Source organism: Chrysemys picta, chromosome 2 (genome assembly GCF_011386835.1).
Source record: "Chrysemys picta bellii isolate R12L10 chromosome 2, ASM1138683v2, whole genome shotgun sequence".
In the NCBI taxonomy this organism is placed as follows: Eukaryota; Metazoa; Chordata; order Testudines; family Emydidae; genus Chrysemys; species Chrysemys picta.
This window is the reverse complement of record NC_088792.1, coordinates 127,966,726-127,992,378: the sequence shown is the minus strand read 5'-3', so window position 1 is coordinate 127,992,378 and position 25,653 is coordinate 127,966,726. Positions and strand designations below refer to the sequence as shown.

At 43.0% G+C, this 25,653-nt stretch overlaps 1 protein-coding gene across 4 annotated transcripts in view; it reads right to left on the bottom strand.

The window, feature by feature from the left end:
- Positions 1–25,653, bottom strand: part of SLC12A7 (solute carrier family 12 member 7) — a 354,616-nt gene that overhangs the window by 66,349 nt on the left and 262,614 nt on the right. For all 4 annotated transcript variants that reach the window (XM_065584171.1, XM_065584173.1, XM_065584170.1 and 1 more), the window contains exons 16-17: positions 8,145–8,249; positions 6,627–6,795 (exon numbers count right to left, since the gene is read on the bottom strand). In XM_065584171.1, the coding sequence (XP_065440243.1) occupies positions 6,627–6,795; positions 8,145–8,249 (274 nt within the window). The remainder of the gene's footprint in view (positions 1–6,626; positions 6,796–8,144; positions 8,250–25,653) is intronic.

Below are 25,653 nucleotides of genomic sequence, written 5' to 3'. Positions count from 1 at the left end.
CTCCTACAAGCTGCCGCCCCAAGCACCAACTTGCTCGGCTGGTGCCTGGAGCCGGCCCTGCAGTGGACAAGAAGCTGGATATGAGTCAACAGTGTGCCCTTGTTGCCAAGAAGGCCAATGGCATATTGGGCTATCTTAGTAGGAGCATTGCCAGCAGATCGAGGGAAGTGATTATTCCCCTCTATTCGGCACTGGTGAGGCCACATCTGGAGTACTGCGTCCAGTTTTGGGCCCCCCACTACAGAAAGGATGTGAACAAATTGGATAGAGTCCAGCGGAGGGCAACAAAAATTATCAGGGGGCTGGGGCACATGACTTATGAGGAGAAGCTGAGGGAAATGAGATTGGGGGGAGGGATAGCTCAGTGGTTTGAGCATTGGTCTGCTAAACCCAGGGTTGTGAGTTCAATCCTTGAGGGAGCCACTTGGGGATCTGGGGCAAAAATCAGTACTTGGTCCTGCTTGTGAAGGCAGGGGGCTGGACTTGATGACCTTTCAAGGTCCCTTCCAGTTCTAGGAGATAGGATATCTCCATTAATTTATAATTTAATTTATTTAGTCTGCAGAAGAGAGAAGTGAGGGGGGATTTTATACCTGAAAGGGTTCCAAAGAGGATGGAGCTAGGTTGTTCTCAGTGGTGGCAGATGACAGATCAAGGAGCAATGGTCTCAAGTTGCAGTGCGGGAAGTCTAGTTTGGATATTAGGAAAAACTATTTCACTAGGAGGGTGGTGAAGCACTGGAATGGGTTACCTAGGGAGGTGGTGGAATCTCCATCCTTAGAGGTTTTTAAGGCCCGGCTTGACAAAGCCCTGGCTGGGATGATTCAATTGTGGTTGGTCCTGCTTTGAGAAGGGGGTTGGATTAGATGACCTCCTGAGGTCTCTTCCAACCCTAATCTTCTATGATTCTATGATCTGTAAAATGTTCTTTTTAGAACCCTCCATATCAAACCATCTTCGCAGTGGATTTTTCCCTGTCTCGATGACAACTGGAGGCAGCACAGATCTTTGCTGTGAGTCTGGATTTAGGATCACCTCCCAGCAAGAAAAATCCAAAAAGATAATTTCCAAAGCTGTAAACTACATAAAAGTGAAAAAGTGCTATTCAGTTCAAACCATTTGCTGCTGAGCTCTGATATGACATTTCATTTACAGTGTTATTGTAGTCATGTCAGTCTGAGGATAATAGAGAGATAAGGTGGGTGAGGTAATATCTTTTATTGAACCAAATTCTCTTTGTGAAAGAGACAAGCTTTTGAGCTTACACAGAGCTCTTTGACATTCTGTTCCACCTTGTATTTAGCAGTGACACTCTGAGTACTTTTTCCAGACCTGAAAAACAGCTCTATGTAAGCTTGAAAGCTTGTCTCTTTCACTAATAGAAGTTGGTCCAATAAAATATAATACCACACCCACTTTGTCTCTCTAATGAAATAGTATGACATTTTGGATAAATAATTTGAAATGGAAGAGTGTGTTAACAAGCTAATAGCTAGAAAAACTCTGGACATAATGCAGTCCTCCAAGGAGGAGTTAGATGGACACGGAATTTTCTAGAAAATTTGCAGGTGAGATAGAATTTTCCTTTCTCCATCCCCTTCATGATAGGCAATCTTCATAGTGAGTGTAGAAAACTGTAAATCATTTTAAAAGAGGGAAAGGGGTTCAATTTAATGACTTAAAAGTGAACAAGGACCTCATGGTTACTGGAACACTATGTTGAATGATACCCATCTACCAAAAACTCCATCTGCATAGGAGAGGATGTTGACTCTATACTGTTTTAAGAACATGTGGATGGAAAACCATGCAGTGATTCTAAGACATGTATGTAATAACAACAACATGCTTACACAGTGGAAGTCTGTAGTGCCAAATGTCCATGACCACGCTGTACAGCTTTATTCCAGGCATCTAAGAGCATCACTAGATTATTACTGATCTGGTGCTGCCAGGTTAATTGTGGGAGATGGCATGACCACCACCAGTCTGTTGACCAGGTAGTCTGTTGACCCCTCCTGATTTCAAGTCTGATTTCAGTGCTCAATGTATGTGAAGTCTGCAGCTGATGCAGGCAATATGAGCAAAAGGGGTCATCCAGCAGTGACCAATGATGACTTCAATCCTCTCGCGGTGAGTTCTCAACAATCCATCCCCGTTACTAATACCAGTAGTCACTGTTGATAATGCATATGAAATGACTCCAGCCTCCTGATGTCTTGTTTAAGCAATGTCCACATTTCAGATCCCATATAAAAGGATCAGAAGTATGCAGGTTTGAAAAATCCATACTTTTGTACATAGTTTCACCTCCTGTCAGTTCCAGACCATAATCAGGTCCTTCATAGCTGAGGCTGCTAAATCAATTCTCCTTAGGATGTCTGGCTAGCTGCACCTGTTTGATGACAGTTTACTGCCTAGAGAGATAAAGTCATCCACTACTTTTATGGTTTGTCTGGAAATACAGATGTCTAGTATCACAACTTTTGAGCTGACATTCTGCATTTTTTGTTTCTATCCAAGAAACCATTAGCTCAACGGCAGCTGCCTCATTTTGGAAGCTCTCTAGTGCATCGTTGAGATCATTTGTTTCCTTACCCAATAGGACTACATGCTCTACATAATCCAGGTCAGTAAAAGAAGTTTAACCAACAGTTACGCTGATATTTTTCTGAAATATATACAAGGAGACAATCCACTGTGTGACAAAACAGAACTGGACTGATCAGGACACATACCTGCTTCACCTTGGATCTGGTGTGAAACCTTTCAAACCTATGGGTCCTACTCTGCAACTACATTCTGTAGATCTTGAATTAGCCTCAGGAGAATGCTGGGAACACTGATGCCTTGTAGGACCTTCTATAAGGAACCTTTATTGACAGCTGTCTTTAGGTCTACTTATGCTGCTGTGAAAGGCCAGTTAAATTCAAGATGGATCTCAGATAAAAGACGGAGAGCAAGTATATCCATTGTACATCACCCAGCAGTGAAACACAATTTTTCTGGGGAATGAAGTTTCACAAGGAGAGTCTGGAGCTGAGTGAATAGGACATGTGTGAAGATTCATTCAGGTACAGAGAGCAGCGTTATTGGCCTATAACTACTACACTCCATGCATAGGCCTTTCCCTTTATAGAGTGGGATAATGATCCCTCTTCTTCCATCTGCTGGTACCTTTCCCAGTAGTCCTAGCCCTAAAAAAAGTTGGTGTAATGCTACACTTATGGGCTCTACAACGTGCCTGAGAAATTCAGGTGTTATAGGTCTGGCAGCATGCCCGCTTCACAGTTTCTTTATGACAGAGAGAACCTCTTCCAATGTAGGTGCATCTACACAGTTTTTTGGGGTTAGGGATTATATCTACTGCTAAATGATCCAGATCTGGACATGAAGTCTCTTCAGGATGGTAAAGTGCAGACTCATAATATTCTTTCTGTCCCTGCATTTCTTCTTGGGTTAAGAATGTTATACTATAGAATCATAGGGTTAGAAAGGACTTCAAGGGTCATCTAGTCTAACCCTCTGCAAAGATGCAGGATATGTTGTGTCTAAACCATCCAAGACAGATGGCTACCATCAACCTTGTTTACCAGCACAGACCTGCGCGAAGCCCAGTTTTGGATCAAAATGGCTGAATAGCTCTGAACGCAGATTGTAATTTATTAGCTCTTATTCCCTCTTCTACCATGTTCTCAAAATAAGCTTCACAATCCGCTTTTGCTTTCACTTGTAAACTATCTTGTAAATGTTTACATTCAGTGTCATCATGGCTCTGTCTGGCCTCAGATTTCTTTTGCAAAATTTGAAGTGTCTCATTGGATAGCCGAGTATTGCTTGTAGCGTTTTGATTGTGGGATGGCATTTACAGCTTCTTGGATAACTGTGCTTATGGCAGTCCAGGCTAATACTATGTCATCCAGGAGAGTGCCAAGTGCATAGAATTTATCTTTCACTGTGACAGAGTACTTGTTAGCAAGCACTGAGTTTTCACAGATGCATTGTGCCTTATGTATCATAACAGGCATGCTCTTATGTTGAAATCAGGGAGTAATTGCCATTTTAGCAACAAGGAGATGATGGTCAGTATTTACCAGGGCTTCTGAACCTCTGTAGACCCACTATTATGCTTATTATATTATGATTCCAGACCAAGATATGGTCCAACTCCTTCCTCATCCAGCCATTGTTAGACAGCCAGGATCCCAAGTGCCTGAACCAACTGCTGGTGATGATAATATTGTGAGAAGAGCAAAAGGAGAGTAATCTTCTAGAGTTATCATTTATAGTTCCAGAGCAAAATGGCCCAAGAATAATTTTGAAGACATTTCTGGGGCAACTTGGTGAAAAGTTCATCTCTCTGAGTATAATAAGTTTGTCATGTGAAGGAATGGATTGCGTCACTGCTGCTAGTTACTGATAGAACTCATCTTTATTAACATCTGTAATTTCCTCAGTGGGAGTGTAAGCTACAATGATGGACAGCTGCCCATGGTGATGCCTCAACCTGGCATATAGCAGTCAATCAGAAATAGGGTGCTACATTGTGTAATATCTCTCTCCGAAAAATCACTGCTTCTTTCAGAATGAATGGTAATGGGAGAAGTTGTACCTCAGGGTTTGAATATCCCTGCTGTATTGTGCTTTAATTCCCTTCATGGCAGGGGTGGCAGAGCCTTCCCAAAAGTGGCGGGGCCAGGGCCTCCCGCCCCTCCGAGGCCCTGCCCCTGCTCCAGCTCTTTCCCTGAGGCCCTGCCGCTTCCCCAATGCCCCTCCTCTTCCCCAGAAGGCCCCACCCCCGGCCAAGCCGGAAGCCAGAGCCGGGCCAGGGAGCCTTGCCCCGCCCCTTTTGGGGACGGGGTCGGCCGAAAGCAGTCCCCTGCCCATGTCCCTGCCCCCTGGATCCCTTGCCCAGAGCAGGCAGAGGGACCCAGGCTCCCATGCAGCTCTTACCCTGGCCTGACTCCAGCCAAGGGATGGGGTCTGGAGCCGCAGCCCGGCCATAGTAAGAGCCGCACAGGCAGCTGTGGGGAGCCAGTGCGGATATTCCACCTGCCCTGGGTGGAGGCTGCTCTCAGCCTCCTTGTACTGCTGGCAGATGGATGGTCCACCCCAGCTCCCCACAACTGCCTGCGTGGTTCTTACTATGGCCAGGCTGCAGCTCCAAGGCCCCACCCCTCGGCAGGAGCCGGGTTGGGGTAAGAGCCATGCGGGCAAGTGTGAGGAGCTGATGTGGACCACAACTGCCCAGGCTCCCCAGCTGGGCTCCACCAGCTGCTGGCCTGGCAGGGGGGCAGGAGCTTGGGGGGAAGAAGACAGGAAAGGGGTGGGGTCTTGTGGTGAAAAGTGGGAGGACCATAGCCCCTGGCCCTCTCTGTTCCGGTGCCCCTGCTTGATGACTCTGTTCACAGCCAACTTATATCCTTCTACTTCCTTAGGTTTCACAACCAGAATGACAATATCACTTCCTATTACATGAGGAAGATTATAATGACCCAAGGAATGAAGACCTGGTCACTTCAAAGAGCTACCAGATTAGTCAGATTTCTTCATTTTGTAAAATAGCATTTTAAAAACTGTTATATAAAAGAATTTGATTTCCACTGTATGTTTTAACCAAGTAAAATATTAGGATTGTTCCATGGCCAAATACGATGCATACATATTTTCCTAGAGCAATATTTGAATGGCATAGTAAAAAGTAATCTGACTTACAACTCTCCTACAGTGGTTGACACTAAATAGTGTGATATCAGCTCACCACGATACTTCATGTAGGAATAGGAAAGTAGTCATTGTGATAAGATCAGTATCACACTAAGATACAGGGGCTTGTCTACACAGTAAGTTAGTGTTCACCAGCTGGCATGTACAGTCTAGCATGCACCAGCATGTCTCTCACTAATTGGCTGCATAGACCTGCTGGTGCATACTAGAAGTTCCCTTCTGTGCACTAGTGTAGAACTGTATAAAACAGGACGACATCAGTGTGCACTAGGCAACTTTTGGTGTGCACCAGTAGTGTCAACACAGCCAGTTAGTGAGGTACATGTTGATGCGCACTAGAATTTACATCCTACCTGGTGCACACCAATGCACAGAGTAGACAAGCTCATGAAAGCATCTTCAAAATCTTTTAAATTGCTTTTTTAATTAAATATTAGCATGGAATTCTCTAGGCATTCCCTATGCTAAAGCAGAGGTAGTACTGCAATAACATTATCCAGTTTTCAAAGGTGACCACTGTAAATATATACACTTTTTAGGGTCAACCACTATATATGAACCACTATGTGAATGTGTTTTACTACTCCATATGGGAGAACCCTGAGTCCTCCTGATCCTACTTTGGATTTATCCTGAGAAAACTAGCAGAATAATATCTAGATATAATAATATCCTTCTAAATTTTATAAATAGTTTTCATAATTTGATTCCAATCACTAAGCTCATTTTAGTATATAAAAGCATTAAATGTTTTGAGTCAAAACTTAACTTTGCTTAAATGCTTTACAGTAGCCCATATTGATGTAAAATGCTAATTCTTCAGAAAATCCTGGCACCATTTCATTGAAACTTGAATCTAAACAGAACCTGTAAGTATTTGCAAGTTGCCTTTTGCATACCTCTTCAGCTTTTTGAGCTTCTATGTATTTGTCCAAGTAGATTCCCTGTAGTACAGAGCCCACAATCGTCAATCCTTTACCAGCCTTCAACTGAGAGGTGAAAGAAAGCAATCTAGGGTGTTTAACCATCTGTTCCGAGTCCAAATTCAACAAAACCAAGACTTGAGGTCTGCAGTATTTAAAAAAAAAGTGTCAGAAAGTCAACTGGAAAATTAAAATTATAACAGAATCATTAATAACCAGATGATCTAGTGTTCAACTGCAAACAAGATAAACTATCAAGCAAAGAAGCCCAGACAAATTTTGGTCATCATACTTTGTCAGAGAATTGATAATGTAGAATATCTATAGAGATATATAGCACTCTCTGCTGACCTTCTGTTGTAGCTTTACTCTGAAAAATGGCAGATTGTTAATTATTCAGCAATCTTCTTGTTTCAGAGTGAAATCTGCTTACTTAATTGACAAAATTATTTTTCTGATGTTTGTCAGTGCTACAAACCCAAAATAGCTATGAGAGAGTATAGGTTCTACTTCCTTCTTCAATATCAGCATAATTGTTAATTAAATTCTAATGGCAGAATCAAATTCTACCTTCAATTACACCAGTACAACATCAGAACATATCACGAAGTTCCCAGGAATATTGCACTCAGAAGGTTAATATTCTAACATTAAAAACTGTCCAATTAATGTGAAATAATCAGGGCTTTTATCCCACTTGTCATTTCCAAAGTCTAATTATCAAGAAGTGCCATATAATAAAAATAATAAAACATGGATTTTAGAAATAGCCATTAACATTAAGAAAAATAAAACCTCATGTTAAATAAGTGTAGAGGAGCCACTTATAATCAACTTGGATTTAGTTGAAACTTTATTAAGTAAAATAAATTAATAAATTACTATAAATAACTGTGTGACAGAATACAGGAGGCTAACAAGTACCCAGCCCTGTGATCACTTAAGCACCAATTAGTTCCCCTGGAGAAGACTGATTGGGGAATCTGCAGCTAATGGGGGGGGCTGATGAACCACTTAGCTGTGAGATGAGGCTATAAAAGAAGACACAGGAAGGAAGTGAGAGAGAAAGAATTCGATTAGTTGAGCACAGTATGCTCCGAGATCCCAAGGGAGAGATATCGCTGTTCCTCTCTGGCCCTGAGGGACAGGCAAGAAACTACTTTACGTGTTTGGTTGCACAAGATTATATTGGGGTTGGTGGCAGGAATATAAATAAAATAATGTGAAGGTGCCACTCACTGGAGAGTCATACATTTCTAGGCATAAGAGGGCGGGAACGGAGCTTGGCCTGTTACACACTGCAATGTGCAAACTCCAATTCTAGTTTCAGTAAACTTTGGCTATTAATTTAGTTGTTTTATAGACATAATATCTCTCTATGAATCCTACTCTAGTTTTAAGATTACTGAAATCTATACAGTGTTTCATCATCAGCAATATTCCTACTTCTAAAATTATTTATATTTAAAGTAGGGGGACTTCATGGATTCTTACCTCCAGTTTTTCGTGTGAGGAGGACCATGTTCAACCCGAAGTAAAGCGTAGCGAGCTGCATTCAAAGATAACCCCCTGATTCCATCACCCCACTCTTTTTCAGCTCTTCGAGGTTTGGAAAAAGGGATTGCATTAACAGAATACATTTTCTAATTCAATATAAAACAGTATCTTTATAATGAAATGACTTGTTTAGCTGACAGAACACATCCTAAAAAGACATCCTACAATGTAACACGCTTCAGTAAATCACAATTCGCCTCATAAAATTGGTCCTGTTACTCCCATAACCTAAGGATTTAACAAATTGAATCCAATAATAATATTTTAGACGGGAAAATTAAATAAAAATGTTAGTTGTTTGAGCACTGGCAAAAGACTAAAAAAAAAAATCATTCCTCTCACTACAGAACAGGAAATGGAGCCTTTGCTGCCCCATGTAAATAATGAAGAGGATAGGTCACTGATAATACAGCCTGCGGCAGCAAGCCTCCCACTCTGGATTGACAGAGTCGTGCTTGCACTACCACACTAAAAATAGTTGTGTAAATGCTGCAGCTTGGGCTAGAGGTCAGGCTCTAAAACCTAGAGAAGGGGGAAGGGCTTCAGATCCCAAGCTTCAGCCCAAGATGCAACTTCAAAACATTGCCTGCAGAGATATTTTTAGTGTGGTAGCATGAGCCCCATGAGCCTGAGGCTAGGTCTACACTACAGGCGGTGGGGGGCTTTCAACCTAAGATTTTAGGTCGACTTACCTGGCTATGAGGACGGCGGCGAGTCGACTGCTGCCGCTCCCCCGTCGACTCCGCTTCCGCCTCTCGCTGCGGTGGAGTTCCGGAGTCGACGGCAGAGCGATTGGGGATCGATTTTATCTACACTAGACGCGATAAATCGATCCCTGGATCAGCGGGTAGTGAAGACGTGCCCTTGGTCTGTTGACCCAGACTGGGAGACTCGATTCCATGCACTATGTTGACATACCTGATACAGAGCAATCTGGAGCACTTCATAGGCTGGGCCCAAATAAACAATATGGTTTTTAATATGGCTAAATGTAATACATCTAGGAACAAAGAATGTAGGCCATAGTTACATAATGTGGGAGCCTATTCTGGGAAGCAGTGAATCAGAAAAAAAATTGCATGAACTCCCTGTGGCCAAAAGGGCTAATGCAAACCTTGGATGCATAAACAGGGGAATCTCAAGTAGAGATAGAGAGGTTATTTTACCTCTATATTTGGCATTGGTGCAATCACTGCTGGAATACTCCGTCCAGTTCTGGGGTCCGAAATTCAAGGATGTTGATAAATTTAAGAGGGTTCAGAGAAGAGCTATGAGGATGATTAAAGGATTAGAAAACATGCCTTATAGGGATAGACTCAAGAACCTTAATCTATTTAGCTTAACAAAGAGAAGGTTAATGTGTGACTTGTCCATACAGTCCATAACAGAGGTTGGCAACCTTTCAGAAGTGGTGTGCCGAGTCTTCATTTATTCACTCTAATTTAAGGTTTTGCGTGCCAGTAATACATTTTAATGTTTTTAGAAGGTCTCTTTCTATAAGTCTATAATAGATAACTAAACGATTGTTGTATGTAAAGTAAATAAAATTTTTAAAATGTTTAAGAAGCTTCATTTAAAATTAAATTAAAATGCAGAGCCCCCCGGACCCGTGGCCAGGACCCAGGCAGTGTGAGTGCCACTGAAAATCAGCTTGCGTGCCGCCTTTGGCACGTGTGCCATAGGTTGCCTATCCCTGGTCTATAAATACCTACATGGGGAACAAATATTTAATAATGGTCTGCAATCTAGCAGAGAAATATACAACGTGATCCACTGGTTGGAAGTTGAAGCTAGACAAATGTAGACTGGAAATAAGGCACACATTTTTAATGGTGAGAGTAAGTAAATAATGGAACAATTTATCAAAGGTTGCAGTGGATACTCCATCACTGACAATTTTTAAATCAAGATTGAATGTTTTTCTAAAACATATGCTGTACAAAGAATTTTGGGGAACTTCTATGGCTTGTGTGATACAGGAGGTCAGACGATGATCATATTGGTTCCTTGTGGCTTTAGAATCCATGGATCTATGAATGTGAGACTTGATTGGTTAAAGAACTCAATATACAATCTGATGAGATACCTTTTTTGCAAGGATTTTCCTTAGCAAAAGAAATGAATAGGAACCAAAAAACTCTCTTAATCAAAACTGTTATTGATGTTTCTGGAAACTAACCTCTGAATAGCCTCATTACCCGGTGTCTATAACCTGTGGGAAGCTTTGAGCTCCACTGATAATTGAAATGCTATGATCACTTTATGGTCATTCATCCTCCTCCATTCTCATTCATTCTATACCTCTTCGATCTACTTTTATATCAGAACTGTGAGAACCAGAAATAGGGTGACCAGACGTCCCGATATTATTGGGATCTCCCGATATTAGGGGCTTTGTCTTATATTTGCAACTGTACCCCCCACCCTCCAAAAAAAAGTGTCCAGATTTTTCATACTTGCTACACTTCTACCTCAATATAACGCTGTCCTCGGGAGCCAAAAAAGCTTACCGCGTTATAGGTGAAACCGAACTTGTTTTTTTATATCGAACTTGCTTTGATACACCGGAGTGCGCAGCCCCACCTCCCAGAGCACTGCTTTACCGCGTTATATCCGAATTTGTATTATATCGGGTCACGTTCTATCGAGGTAGAGGTGTATCTGGTCACCCTAGTCAGAAATTACTTTGGCCCCAATTGTGAGGAATTCATTGCAGAATTTGAGCTATATTGTGGATTTTTCTGCTGTAGGGAATTTGTTTCAGTATATAAAACTGTTCCTTGTTCTTTTCTTATTTTGGCATCAGTAAGCTCCAGATATTTTTATTCTTCTCAGAGTACTATAACTGCTTTTTAAGAGGGTTAAAGATAAATAATATGATAGACATAGTGCATGGGTGGTCTACTATAGAACTGGCCAAACCATGGGATTTCCAGTTTGCAGGAAATTTCTCATTTTTTGAAATTTGGTTTTGTTCCAAATCAGAACAAAATCGTGCTTATTTTATTTAAACTTTTCCAAGAACCAGAAATACCCCCCAAAATTTCATTTTATAAACACCAACATAAGGTGTTTATGAAACAAAATTTGCGCCCCAACCCTGACAGCTGCTAATTGAAATTAATGTTCTTGTTGGCTTCATCACTGCTATTAGCATTTGGAAGCTGCTGTGGCTCCCAGAGTCTGTGGCTCTGGAGCAATCCTATCATGCAGATTTCCCTTGTCTGGGGACCCAGCACTTCCTGACACTTCGGTCAGCTAGTGGGAATCTAGAAGCCCTGGAGGGGTGTCTCTGGCCCAAGGCAGTCCATATGGCAGCACTGCCCTGGAGCTGCAGACCCTGGGAACTCATTCCAAAACCTCCAGGCTTCCAGGATCCCTGTTGCAGAGCCAGGGCACCCAGGACTTTCAGGCTCATGGCATGGAGCCTTAACATCCTGACATGGCTGTCTGCCCTGGAGCCATACGTCCTGGAAGACCCAGATTCCTTAGCAACCCAGCAAGCTGACAAGCAGGGTTCGATCATAGCTCCACCTTTGATCCACTAAAAATCTGTCAGTGGAGATATTCCATGACACATCTGAGGTTTGACAAACAGGCATTTTGTTGGAAAATTTCCAACCTGAAGAAGAGCTCTGTGGAAGCTTGAAACCTTGTCTCTTTCACCAATAGAAGTTGGTCCAATCAAAGATATTACCTCACCCACCTTATCTCTCCAACCAGCCCTAGTCTGTTAAACATGTCTAAGGGTTTGCCTACACTGCATGGACTAGCCTCCTTAGGGATAGCTAGGTTGAATCCAACTCACACAGGAAACAATAACAGTGAAGTCAGTGCAGCATGGGCTTCAGTCTGAGTACAGCCAAGTACAGACACTGGATGCATGCTCAGCTTGCTATCCTATTCTGAAGCCTGCATTGTGCTAAATTCACTGCTATTGTTACCTGCATTGGCTGGATTGCCCTGTAGGCATCTCAGTAACTCTCTTTTCAATGTGGCAACTCCAATGACAAAGCTATTTCATCAGTTCCACCAGTTTTCTCTTTCTTAACTAGTATATTTGTATTCCTACTTTGAAGTGTTAGTTTCAGTGCATTCATTTTGCCAAATATGTCCACCAGGTATGTTAATGTAGTCAAGGACACATTACACATGGGATCTGCAAGATCAGTTTTTCCAAGGAGGAGATTTTTCTGATTCTGTCACGCAATTCAAATACACATTTTAACACTTTCCCAGGTGACAACCATCTGACTTCACTGTGAAACAGAAGCTGAGCCCACTGCTTTGCATAGCATACTAAAGCAGCATATGTTTACTGCCAGGGATTTTATAAAATTACTTTCTTGTGCTGCAGCCCCACTGTTCTTTCCAGTTGCTGCTCCATTGTTGCACAGCCTCACACACATAGCCTACTTAAAATCTTCATCCACCATGAATTTATCAAGGATCTTGAATATTTCCTCAGAGAAAAGTTACAGCTCTCATTTACAAATTCCAGGGATTTGATTACTAAGTGTCTATGTAGTTTCCATGGCCTCAGACTTTCATTTACTAACACTGAAAAACAAATGACAGTGTGGCTGTGGACTTTTTGCAGTAATCCTGAGCCATGAAAATCCAAACATAAAAACATAATGTAACTGTCATTGATTGTCTCCTTCTCTACCTTTTCTGCTTAGCACTCAGTAAAGCATATTCCATTTTAAAGATGACACCTCTGTCTCATCCCATCATCCCTTTTCTGCTAGCACTGGTGCGGCTGCTGCCCACACTGCCTCTGTGCCCTCTGCTACAGCAAGAGGCTACCTGCAGGAGCAGAAGGCATAGAAAGGCTCCGAGCCCTGGCAGCAGTCACAGCATAAGACAGATCCACAGATAAGACACAGGTGATTTAAGCCTAGTTTAACAGTCTCCTAATCAGAAAAAACAAAAACAGGCAAATTGATTATTTCCCCCCCAAAACACTCATAGTTTCCCCTATGAAATTTTCATGGCACCCCACGGGTGCCCTGGCTACCAGTTTGGGAAGAACTAGGCTAGTCTTTGAAGTGTAGATGTACCCTTGGAGAAATAAACAAAGAAAAACAAAGTGACTGACGTTAATTTTCTTTGCTTATTGCGCTGGGACACCTCTAGCAGACCAATTAGGTACACATTTTACAGGCCACATGTTAAAGGATCAATACTTTTTACCTCAACACTCATCCCCAAAGAAAAGTCCTCCCAGAATCTAACCTAAAATAAAGTTTATATGTATCACCTATGATGGTGAAATTTTTACAAAATATAAATTAATCTTTTGTTGATCTGGATAAGAGTTTCTGTTGTGGAAAAATTTAAGAAGCAGATAACAAAAGATAGTAATATGATATTATTAATCATAGTAATATAATCACACCTTTACAGGCTCAGGTGTTTGCTATTATTTGCAACAATTGTTACACTGTACAGACATGTAGACAATCTACTAAAGAACTCAAACCTTTGTTTTGCAATCTTCCTGATATTTCTTTCAGGAGACATGAATTTTACAGGTCTTAGAATATTTAGGAATATATGATAATATACTCCTACTTGAGGATTATTTTTATACTGGCTCATAGAAGGAAAATTTATCTAAGTTTATGTGAATTCTTTTACTTTGAGTAACAAGATCCATAGTTTGATTACAATAGGTACTTTAGCAAGCTTGCAGCTTGGAGGCAGAATCAGAGGTCTGTCACTAGCACCAGGCGTCAGCCCTGCCCCCACCCCCAAAGTTCATACCACAGTTGAGACAATTTCCACTACTAGGATAATATTTTTGAAAATCGGAGATTATGTTCACTAGACTTTGCAAAAAAAAAAACCAAACTACATCTGTTCCTTTTACTGTAGAACTTAGGGACAGTTTCCTCTAAACAAAAGAAGGGTGAATCATTAGATATCAGTCTCCATTTCTACTCAACAGCAGATGATCCTTTATTTGAAGGCTAGGCTGGACCTGTGGATCTTATTATTCAAAGAAAGGACATTTTCTGGTAAGTTTCAATAAATACTCCTATTCCTCATCATGCTAGTATCCACAGATCCGTTGCCATGCCATTTCCGAGACATGTGCCTTCAGGATGGAAGCAGGACTAATATTTAGCTACAATCATCCAAAACCAAAGTGAAATATATAACTTCATTGTGCCTTACTAGGACACTATGTCATACAGAAGATTTCTGTTGAAAAATGGCACTGGTTGAAGATTAGATGCCCAACATCTGGAATCTGGTGAATTTAAGCACTGATGGCTATGTCAGTGCCTACCAAATCTTGTTACAGGAGACCTGTCTTCCCTACCCATGAGATTGTCAGTGTTCTGAAAGACCAGGGTCTGTTGCTTGGCAGAAGGAAGACTATTTCTCAGAGACAAATCATTGACCTTACTTTGATAATGAATGCTGTTTTTAATTGTGAGGACTACTTGTCTGCATTAAAGGTATAATAGTGGGTGTGATCAGAGAAAGCTCCCAACTTCAAAATTTTACCTGTTTAGAAACAGGAGCTATTAGGCAGAATACTTTAATGTATGGGAAGTTCGAGGAAGGGGTCCAACTGCAGTAATGTTTCTACCTTGTGGGGGTGGAATCAATGCTGTCACCCTAAGAAAACATACAATGTCAGGATTTGTAGAAAACTGTTTCCAGAACATGCTGAGGTAATACAGAGAATCATAGAATCATAGAATATCAGGGTTGGAAGGGACCTCAGGAGGTCATCTAGTTCAACCCCTTGCTCAAAGCAGGACCAATCCCCAACTAAATCATCCCAGCCAGGGCTTTGTCAAGCCTGACCTTAAAAACCTCCAAGGAAGGAAATTCCACCACCTCCCATTCCAGTGCTTCACCACCCTCCTAGTGAAAAAGTTTTTCCTAATATCCAACCTAAACCTCCCCCACTGCAACTTGAGACTATTACTCCTTGTTCTGTCACCAGGTACCACTGAGAACAGTCTAGATCCATCCTCTTTGGAACCTCCTTTCAGGTAGTTGAAAGCAGCTATCAAATCCCCCCTCATTCTTCTCTTCTGCAGACTAAACAAGCCCAGTTCCCTCAGCCTCTCCTCATAAGTCATGTGCTCCAGACCCCTAATCATTTTTGTTACCCTCCGATGGACTCCTTCCAATCTTTCCACATCCTTCTTGTAGTGTGGGGCCCAAAACTGGACACAGTACTCCAGATGAGGCCTCACCAATGTCAAATAGAGGGGAATGAACACGTCCCTCGAACTGCTTGCAATGCCCCTACTTATACAGCCCAAAATGCCGTTAGCCTTCTTGGCAACAAGGGCACACTGTTGACTCATATCCAGCTTCTTGTCCACTGTGACCCCTAGGTCATTTTCTGCAGAACTGCTACCTAGCCATTTGGTCCCTAGTCTGTAGCAGTGCATGGGATTCTTCCGTCCCAAGTGCAGGACTCTGCACTTGTCCTTGTTGAACCTCATCAGGTTTTTTTTGGCCCAATCCTCTAATTTGTCTAGGTCCCTCTGTATCCGATCCCTACCCTCTAGTGTATCTACCACTCTTCCCAGTTTAGTGTCATCTGCAATCTTGCTGAGGGTGCAGTCCATGCCATCCTCCAGATCATTAATGAAGATATTGAACAAAAACGGCCCCAGGACCAACCCTTGGGGCACTCCACTTGATACCGGCTACCAACTAGACATGGAGCCATTGATCACTCCCCATTGAGCCCGATGATCTAGCCAGCTTTCTATCCACCTTATAGTCCATTCATCCAGCCCATACTTCTTTAACTTGCTGGCAAGAATACTGTGGGAGACCATATCAAAAGCTTTGCTAAAGTAAAAGAATAACACGTCCACTGCTTTCCCCTCATCCACAGAGCCAGTTATCTCCTCATAGAAGGCAATTAGGTTAGTCAGGCATGAGTTGACCTTGGTGAATCCATGCTGACTGTTCCTGATCACTTTCTTCTCCTCTAAGTGCTTCAGAATTGATTCCTTGAAGACCTGCTCCATGATTTTTCCAGTGACTGAGGTGAGGCTGACTGGCCTGTAGTTCCCCGGATCCTCCTCCTTCCCTTTTTTAAAGATGGGCACTACATTAGCCTTTTTCCAGTCATCCGGAACCTCCCCCAATCGCCATGAGTTTTCAAAGGTAATGGCCAATGGCTCTGCAATCACATCCGCCAACTCCTTTATCACCCTCGGATGCAGTGCATCTGGCCCAGTGGACTTTTGCTTGTCCAGCTTTTCTAAATAGTCCCGAACCACTTCTTTCTCCACAGAGAGCTGGTCACCTCCTCCCCATGCTGTGCTGCCCAGTGCAGGAGTCTGGGAGCTGACCTTGTTCGTGAAGACAGAGGCAAAAAAACGCATTGAGTACATGAGCTTTTTCCACATCCTCTGTCACTATGTTGCCTCCCTCATTCAGTAAGGGGCTCACACTTTCGTTGACTTTCTTCTTGTTGCTAACATACCTGAAGAAACCCTTCTTGTTACTCTTAACATCTCTTGGTAGCTGCAACTCCAAGTGTGATTTGGCCTTCCTGATTTCACTCCTGCATGCCTGAGCAATATTTTTATACTCCTCCCTGGTCATTTGTCCAATCTTCCACTTCCTGTAAGTTTCTTTTTTGTGTTTAAGATCAGCAAGGATTTCACTGTTAAGCCAAGCTGGTTGCCTGCCATATTTACTATTCTTTCTACACATCGGGATGGTTTGTTCCTGCAACCTAAATAAGGATTCTTTAAAATACAGCCAGCTCTCCTGGACTCCTTTAACCCTCATGTTATTCTCCCAGGGGATCCTGCCCATCAGTTCCCTGAGGGAGTCAAAGTCTGCTTTTCTGAGACTATACTTGGACACTCATACACATACATTAAGATCCTCTTGGAGTAACTTGAGATTGTTTCATATGCTTTAATGTAGTAGTTTGAATCAGCTAGTAGAATAAGTTCGGACTGTTGACTTCTTTCCAAAGTCCTTGCATATGTTAATCACCTCATCCAAATATTTGTTTTTGGAACTTGCTTAGTCCTATTAACAGTAGGCCTCTATGAGGCAGAAGCATTGGGAGGTCCAGTGAAAGATTAATTAGTCCTTAGAGTCATAGTCTTTTTCGTCAGAAAGGCATAAACTTTATCACTGCTGCTCTCACCTTCCTAGCTTTTATATGGTCCTAGAGAGCAGTGGACTTGGTGGGAGGGCATACACTAGAGATCCTGGCCACCTTTATGAGAAATAATTTGTTTTCTTGGATTCCACATCCTGATATCTGGAAGGTCAGTCACTAGCCTGCCAAACAGATTAACATGCATCAAAATATTTGTGGGTGCAAGCTCCAGGCTGCTCATTTGAATTTCTGTCTCTCACTACATGTAGAGACGGGAAACTTTGCTCTGTCTGGGACAGGAGAAAGTTATCTCTCTGGGGTACAGCTGATCATGGATATCATGTAGCTTATTTAGAAAAACACAATCTAATATGTTGACTGTCATGACTGAATAAATCTGTTGTCCATGGAGAGGACACTGCTCTGAGACCTTGATGAATCACCAAGTGTCAACTAGTGCATGTTGCGTTTTCTTTTTCTGGCACCCATTCCCTGGATTGAATTGGAACATGAATGAGTCCAATTATACTCAGCTGGCTCTGTTGTAATAATCACTTTCCTCTGCCTGATTCGTTAATGGGATGGTTCTTTTAAAAAATCTGATTTTGCCAGAGGCTGGGAATGGGCGACAGGGAATTGATCACTTGATGATTCCTGCTCTGTTCATTCCCTCTGGGGCATCTGGCATTGACCACTGTTGGAAGACCAAATACTAGGCTAGATGGACCATTGGTCTGACCCAGTATGGCTGGCATGGCAATGGATCTGTGTGATCATCTAGTCTGACCTTCTGTACAGCACAGGCCATAGAACCTTCCGAAAGTAATTCCTCGAGCAAATATTTTTAAAAAAACATACAATCCTGATTTTAAAATTGTCAGTGATAGGGAATCCACCACAACCCTTGGTAAATTGTTCCAATGATTAATTACTTTGACTACTAAACATTTACACCTTATTTCCAGTCTGAATTTGTCTAGCTTCAACTTCCAGCCATTGGATTCTGTTGTACCTTTCTCTGCTAGACTGAAGAGCGCACTAACAACAATTTGTTCCCCATGTAGGTACTTACAGACTGTAATTAAGTCACCCCTAAACCTTCGCTTTGTTAAGCTAAATAGATTGAGTTCCTTGCATCTATCCCTCTAAGACATGTTTTTCTAATCCTTTAATCATTCTCAAAGCTCTTCTCTGAACTCTCTCCAATTCTTCCACATCCTCCTTGAATTGTTGGCACCAGAACCAGACACAGTATTTCAGTAGTGTTTGCACTAGTGCCAAATACAGAAGTAAAATAACCTCTCTACTACTACTTGATAGTATCCTGTCTATGCATTCAAGGATCTAGCCCTTTTGGCCACAGCATCACACCGGGAGCACATGCTTAGCTGATTATCCACTATAACCCCCAAATCTTTTTCAGAATCACTGCTTCCCAGGATACAGTTCCCCATTCTGTTAGTATGGCCTACCTTCTTTGTTCTTAAATGTATGTATTTACATTTACCATTAAAATGCATATTTTTTGCTTGAGGCCAGTTTACCAAACAATTCAGATCACTCTGAATCAGTGACCTGTCCTCTTCATTGTTTACCAGTTATATGATCTTTGTATCATATGCAAACTTTATCCGTGATGATTTTATGTTATCCTCCAGGTCATTGATATAATGTGTTAAATAGCATAGGGCCAAGAATCAATTCCTGAGGCATTTCACTAGAAACATACCCACTTAATGATTATTTCCTGTTTAAAATTATATTTTGAGAACTATCAGTTAGCCAGTTTTAATTTAATGGGTGTCATGTTAATATTATGGGTAAGGGAGTAGAGGAAGAACAGGGAAAAAAGCGAAGACTGCCCTCACAGCCCAAGGTCTAAGGCCTGGAGAGCTCAGAGCAGCTATTTACAGAGGCAGCAAAAAAATTGTGATGCGCTTGCTGAGCAGATGTAACAGAGAAGGAGGAAGAAGTTCTGGAACCAAAAACTGAACATATCAGCTGCCTCTATGGTCTTGGTGAATCCATCAGTCATGACTTCTAGACTACAGGATTCTCTATGCATAAGAATGCACACTTTTGATTAATTTTGTTCACAGACTGACTGAATATCAGAGTTACTCCATTAATAACCAGATTTTGAGTAGCACAAAATATTTTCCAGATATCACAAAATCCACATGTGATCATGAATGTTATGTTCATCTCATTATTTCGAAAACTTAGATTAATGCAAGACAATTTACAAGCTTCTTTGTGTTCAATGGTGCCTAGTCACAGGTAAGAATCATTTGTATATTTTTTGTTTGACCAAATGGCATACTTTTTTGAAGATCAGCAAGAAAAAGAATAGAAAAAATAAGGATTTTTCATCTAATGATTTGGAAATTGATTTAATAATTAGCAGATAACAGTATGAAGGAAAATTAAAAAAAATATGTAATGAGCCTTTGTAATTGATGGTTTCTTGGAACTCATGAATGTTTGATTTAGAGAGTCATGTATTTCCTTTTTTGGATTCTCTCTCTTTATACACTTAGAAGACTTTATATTAACACAGTCATGTCTGGGCTCATTAGTGAACATAAAGAACTCATTTACTCTATAATAACTAGTTCTTTGTGATGTTGTAGTTAATATGGATTCCACTGTAGGTGTGCATACAACCTAGGCATGCAAGCTTGAAATACTTTACCTGGCAGTGTCCAATGCAGCCATGCATACACGCTGTATCTGCTTGTGCTCCCATGCAAGGGAACAAAGGGTGGACTGGCCCTGACCCTCCCTCAGTTCTCTCAACTGAAAGCCTATGCAGCTGAGGACTCCAAGAGTAGTTTGGATGGCAGGTGATGGGCAGGGGCAGCTCTAGCTTTTTTGCCGCCCCAAGCACAGCAGGCAGGCTGCTTTTGGTGGCATGCCTGCGGGAGGTCCCCAGTCCCACGGATTCGGCGGCTTGCCTGCGGGAGGTCCACCGGTCCCGCGGCTTCGGCGTACCCGACACCGAATTGCCGCCGAATCCGCGGGACCGGCGGACCTCCCACAGGCGTGCTGCCAAAGGCTGCCTGACTGCCGCCCTCACAGGGACCGGCAGGCTGCCCCAGGCACACACTTGGAGCGCTGGTGCCTGGAGCTGCCGCTGGTCATGGGATCTGCACAGATTATCGCAGCTTAAAGAACCTACTGTAAGTGTTAGGGTAAGTAAGTGTTCTTTCTTCTTCATATATGGCTATGTCTACAATTAGGCCTGGGAGTGAGATAGCAAACTCAAATAGACACACCCAAGTTAGTTCTGCTAGCTGGAACAGAGCAGCATGGGTATGTTTATGCAAGCTCCAAGTGTACATGCACCCTTAGTATTAGTGTGGATCCCAGTATAGATGCCTAGCAAACAGTAACCCTCCAGGATGGTGGGAATGAGGACAATCAGCTGCATCAGTTGAACAAAGAAAGGAATACAACTCTTCCAAACTTTGTGTCTGATCTGGCTACCAAGTCCAGTGTATACCACTTGACAAACATAAGCAGGACCTTTGCAAATTTAGGATATTATGTTATGAAAACATGCTGTGGATGCCATCTCAGCTCTGGTGAATTTAGCTGTAAGAGCCAGCAGGAGGGGTATAGCAGCATCTGGTAGCAAAAGGAGAGATGTTTTATCCATTCTGAAAGTTTCTGGGATGAGTTTGCTTGACATTTGGATCGGCCAGCTATAGCAGGTAACCGATGTGAAGATTATCTGAAAGATTTGATCCTATCAGTATAGTACTGAAGGGACCTAGACATGTCCAGAGTGTGGGGTTTCTTCTCCCCTTGCATAGAGTGTGGTCTTGGAATGAACATAGGTAAGTTGATGGATTGATTTAAGTGGAACTCTGATATCACCTTTGGGAGGAATTTTGTATGAGGTCTCAGGACCACTTATCTCTGTGAAATAAGATGTATGGAGGATCTGCCACAAGTGCTTGCAGCCCCCTTATTCTTCTGGTCAAAGTGACAGCCACCAAGAATACTGTTTTAAAAGGAAGATGGTGGATGGAGCTTTTTGCAGAGGCTCAAAAGGGAGATCCATAAGTCTTTGAAGGAAAAAATTGAGGTGCCACATTGGAGTACCGTCCCTGACTGGTGGACAAGAAACTTGAGTACCATTAGAAGGAAGAATATTGAGAATGACTTTACTGGTGGATGGCACATCAATATTGCTGCCAGACGGATCTTAACTGAACTGAAAAAGACTCCAGAATGTTTTAATATCAGCCTGCAAGCCCCCCACCTTAAGAACTTCTCACACTTACAGGAATAGGTTTTCTTTCTGAACAGTTTTCTGCTCTGAGCTAGTATCTCCCAAAGGTGCAAGAATCAGTCCTTTTCCATGGCACACAGTTAGGAAATATTTGAGACATCAGTTGCAGTGATTTTGGGTCTAGGGTAGAATACCTGGCCCTAATTCTGGGAGCATTTTGTGACACTGACTTAGGTCACACAGACATATGCAGGAGGTCTACTAGCCACAGCTGCCTTGGCCAATAGGGGGCTATGAGGATGAGCCTCATCTGATCTCATCTTGCTTAGGTGATCACCCTGTGGACAGTGGGACTTGGTGGGAAGGAACAAAGAAGACCTGGTTCTACTATAGAAGGAAAGCATGGAACAGAATTCGGACATTTGGCGTTGTCCAGGGTGGCAAGCAGGTCTATCACCTCACTGCCTGGTGGTAAAATACAGAGTCGGTGATAGATTTCAGTAGTAACCACCTAAGTTCCCTCTAAGCTGCGTGGCCATGCAGCAGCCTATTAAGTGCCGCGCAGGCGCTCAGGGCTGCAGCAGGGAGAGACGCTTCTCCCTGCCAGCCCCAATCCAGCCCAGCCTGGACCTGCCACGGCTGGATGGAGAGGCGCCCCTCCCCCAACCATGACCTAGTCCCAGCCCAGCCCTGCTACGGCCAGGGGAGAGGTGCCCCTCCCCCGACCCCAGCCCCGGACCTGCCGCAGCAAGGAGAAGTACCTCTCCCCCCCAGCCCAGGTGCTGTTGCATGGAGAGAAAGCTGGGGGGAGTCCTCTCTCCCTGCTGTAGCCCCGGGGAAGCCTTCACCCCAAACCCTTCATCCTCTTCACCATCCCAGAGCCCGCATCCCCAGCTGGAGCCCTCATTCCCCCACCTCCACCCTCTGCCCCAGCCCTGAGCCCCTCGTCCCAGGACCCACCCCAGAGCCCACACCCCCACACCCCAACCCTCTGTCCCAGCCCTGAGTCCCCTCTCACACTCCGAAACCCTTGTCCCCCCTCCTCCCACCACTCAAATTTTGTTATGTGCACCAATGTGGAGGTGATGTGTGTCACATCACCTCCACATTGGTGCACATAACAAAATTCATTCCGCAAATGCGTGGGAAAAATTAGCGGGAACACTGGTAACCACTTGTTTTCAGTAATGGACTGCCTGCTTAGGAAGTCCCCCAGGTTATTGTCCCCAGGAAGGTTCAGGTCTGTCAGAGTTATGCCATGTAGGGAGCAAAAACTCCATCACCTGATGGCTTCCTCAGGGGGGAGGGTGGAAGGAAGACATGCACCCCTTTATTTATGTATTTCATTGTGGATATATTGTTTGTCAGTATCTGCACTACTGAGCACCACAGGATGGGGAGGAATGCCATGCACACCATGCTGATAAACATGGGTTCTAAGATGTTTATATGTAATTTCATTTCTTCTGGGGACCAAGTCAGCTCCCCAACCTCTGCCAGATTCAGCTGTGTCAAGTGCTCTAGATGGTGATGGGGTCATGAATGAGACCTCTTTCTGAATTTTGTTGTGAAGTAGCTACTATATTATTGTGAAAATATGGAGTGGAACTACAACTATTTTCTTATTTTATGCTTTGCAGGGGAGTCGATGAATCTGAGCCAGAGCTGTAACAGTTTCAGATGAATTCTGGCAAGCGGTGCCACATATGTATACATGGACATAAGATCTTGGGTTTGTACCATCATGGGGTAGGAAATCACCATGTTCAGTAGTGAGTGGAATGTGAAGAATCTGTTTTGAGGTAGATAATCTCTTGCTACTGTAGAATTTATCCTGCCTACTATAAATTCTATCATCTGTGATGGGATTACACAGAACTTTTAGTAGCTGATCAGTAGGCCTACTTAGGTGAACAGGGAAAGGGCACAGTTAAGGTCAGTCAGATCTTCCTGATGTGATCTGCCTCTGATAACCAATCGCTGAGATGAGGGTAGATGTGGATGCTTTACCTCCTTAGATGTGCTGCCACACCTTTCATGAAGACTCTCAGAGTAATGGGGAATCCAAAGGGAAGTACCTGGTATTGATAATGGTTTGTCCCACTGTGATTCTTAAGTACTTCCTGTGGGCCAGGTGAATAGTGATGTAAAATTACAAATCCTGTAAAATGAAACCCACAAACCAGTCCTGAGCTTGGAGAGATGGGATAGAGGAGGAGAACATTACCATTCTAATCTAAGGCAATGTACGTACTTTTTCAGTCTTTTCGGGTCTTTTCTTCTTTAGGATCAAGAAATATTAGAAATAGAAACCCCTTCCCCTTTACTCCAGTGGAACCTCTTCCATGGCTCCTAGACAAAGCAACAAGGCCACTTTTGTCTGTAAAAGGCTCTCAAGAGAAGGGTCCCTGAAGAGGTATGGGGAACAGGAATGAGTAGGGGGCACGGAACTAAATGAATGATGTAGCCGAGGGTAACATTGTCCAAGACCCTTTTGTTGACTGTAATGTCTGTCCATACAAGGTGGAAACGGATGAGGTGCTTCCTGAATGTCTTCTCCGGAGGGGTCTTTGTGGGGCTCTTGATCATCTCATCAAACCTACTACTTCTGGGAGGGAGGCTGGTGCGGGGTGGAAGAGAAGATGATGGACATCTCCAAGAGTATTGTGATTGTTTTGTAGGCAGATACTTGGGCTGGCGATTGTCAGAGAATGACAGCATACTCTGCCTGTGGTGTGCCTGGTACAGGAAAGGCTTGTGGTATCGTGCCAAGGTGTAAATGCCAAGGATCTGAGTGTTGCCCTGGAATCTTTGAGGGAATGTAGTGCCTTATCTGTTCTTGTACCAAAAAGGGCCTTACTGTCAAAGGGTAAGTACTCAACTGTGGCTTGGACCTGCCTTCGTAACCTGGATGCCTGAAGCAAGAAGGCTTGGTGCATGGTGACTGCTGTGGACATCAAGCGGGCAGCTGTAGCAAATCTGTCCATTGCAATTTGTAATGCCATTCTGGCTACCATTTGGCTCTCTTTGATGGTATCCCTCAGCTCTTTCTGCAGTGCTGATTGAGCCCAAATAGAAAGGGTGCCACCCTCCCCCACATCAGAAAGCCGTATTTTGTGAACACAGTTTGCAATGAGAAATTGGAGGTATACCCAGGAATAGGCCTTCCAGCCAAAAACATCCAGCTTCTTAGGGTTCTTGTCTCCTTGCTGGATATGGTTTTCTCCCAGACGTCAGAAATGACAAATGATGCTGATGCTGGATGGACATAGACGTACTTTGGGTGGAACCTGATAGCTCTGAAGTCGGGTGGAATGAAGCTAGAGTGTGCCACAGACCTTTTGCCAGAATTAGGATTGTTGATTGGGAGGGCGATACTTGTGAGTGCCAAGGAGCTGAGAATGTTGAATAACTTGTGTGTTTCCTTGGATCACCTCCTTTCAATGTCCAATGTATCTGCTACCCTCAATAATAACTCCTGACGTGCCTTGAAGTAATCAATAACTGGTGTCATAGAAGCTACTATTGTGGATTGCTCCAAGAAGTGTAGCTTGAGGCTCGCATCTCAGGACTTCCAGGCAAGAAAAAAAGAAATTGCAAATAGCACACTTATCATTGATGGATTCTTCCCTAGCTAGTCTATGATGTTTATTAGTCTTTTGCAGGAAGGACAGGGTTTACACCAATGAGTTTAGAGTCTGTCATAGTTAATGGTTGGAGTGAAACACCTCACCCCACAGTACAGTTGGTCTCTCCCATCTATCCTAACGTCTTTCTTTCTTTCTTTCTTTCTTTCTTGAGGGTTTTGGGGGCGGGGAGGGGGAAGGAAAGCCCAAAGGAAAAATAAACAAAGAAATTAAGAAGAAGAAGGGGTGAAGATTCTTCACCATAGTAAGTTTTAAAAGTTAGAAAGGGGTTGGTCCCATCTTCTTGCCATGGTCAGTAAGAGGAAACTGAGTGAGGGTGACAGTTGCTCCCCCTTTTATATCTTCACATGGGCGCATAAGGAGGCTTAAGGGTATATTCATGGCCCCACCAGACACTGCTAGGCAAAAAATTCAATATGGGGCATATGAGCACCTCTGAAGCTCTGC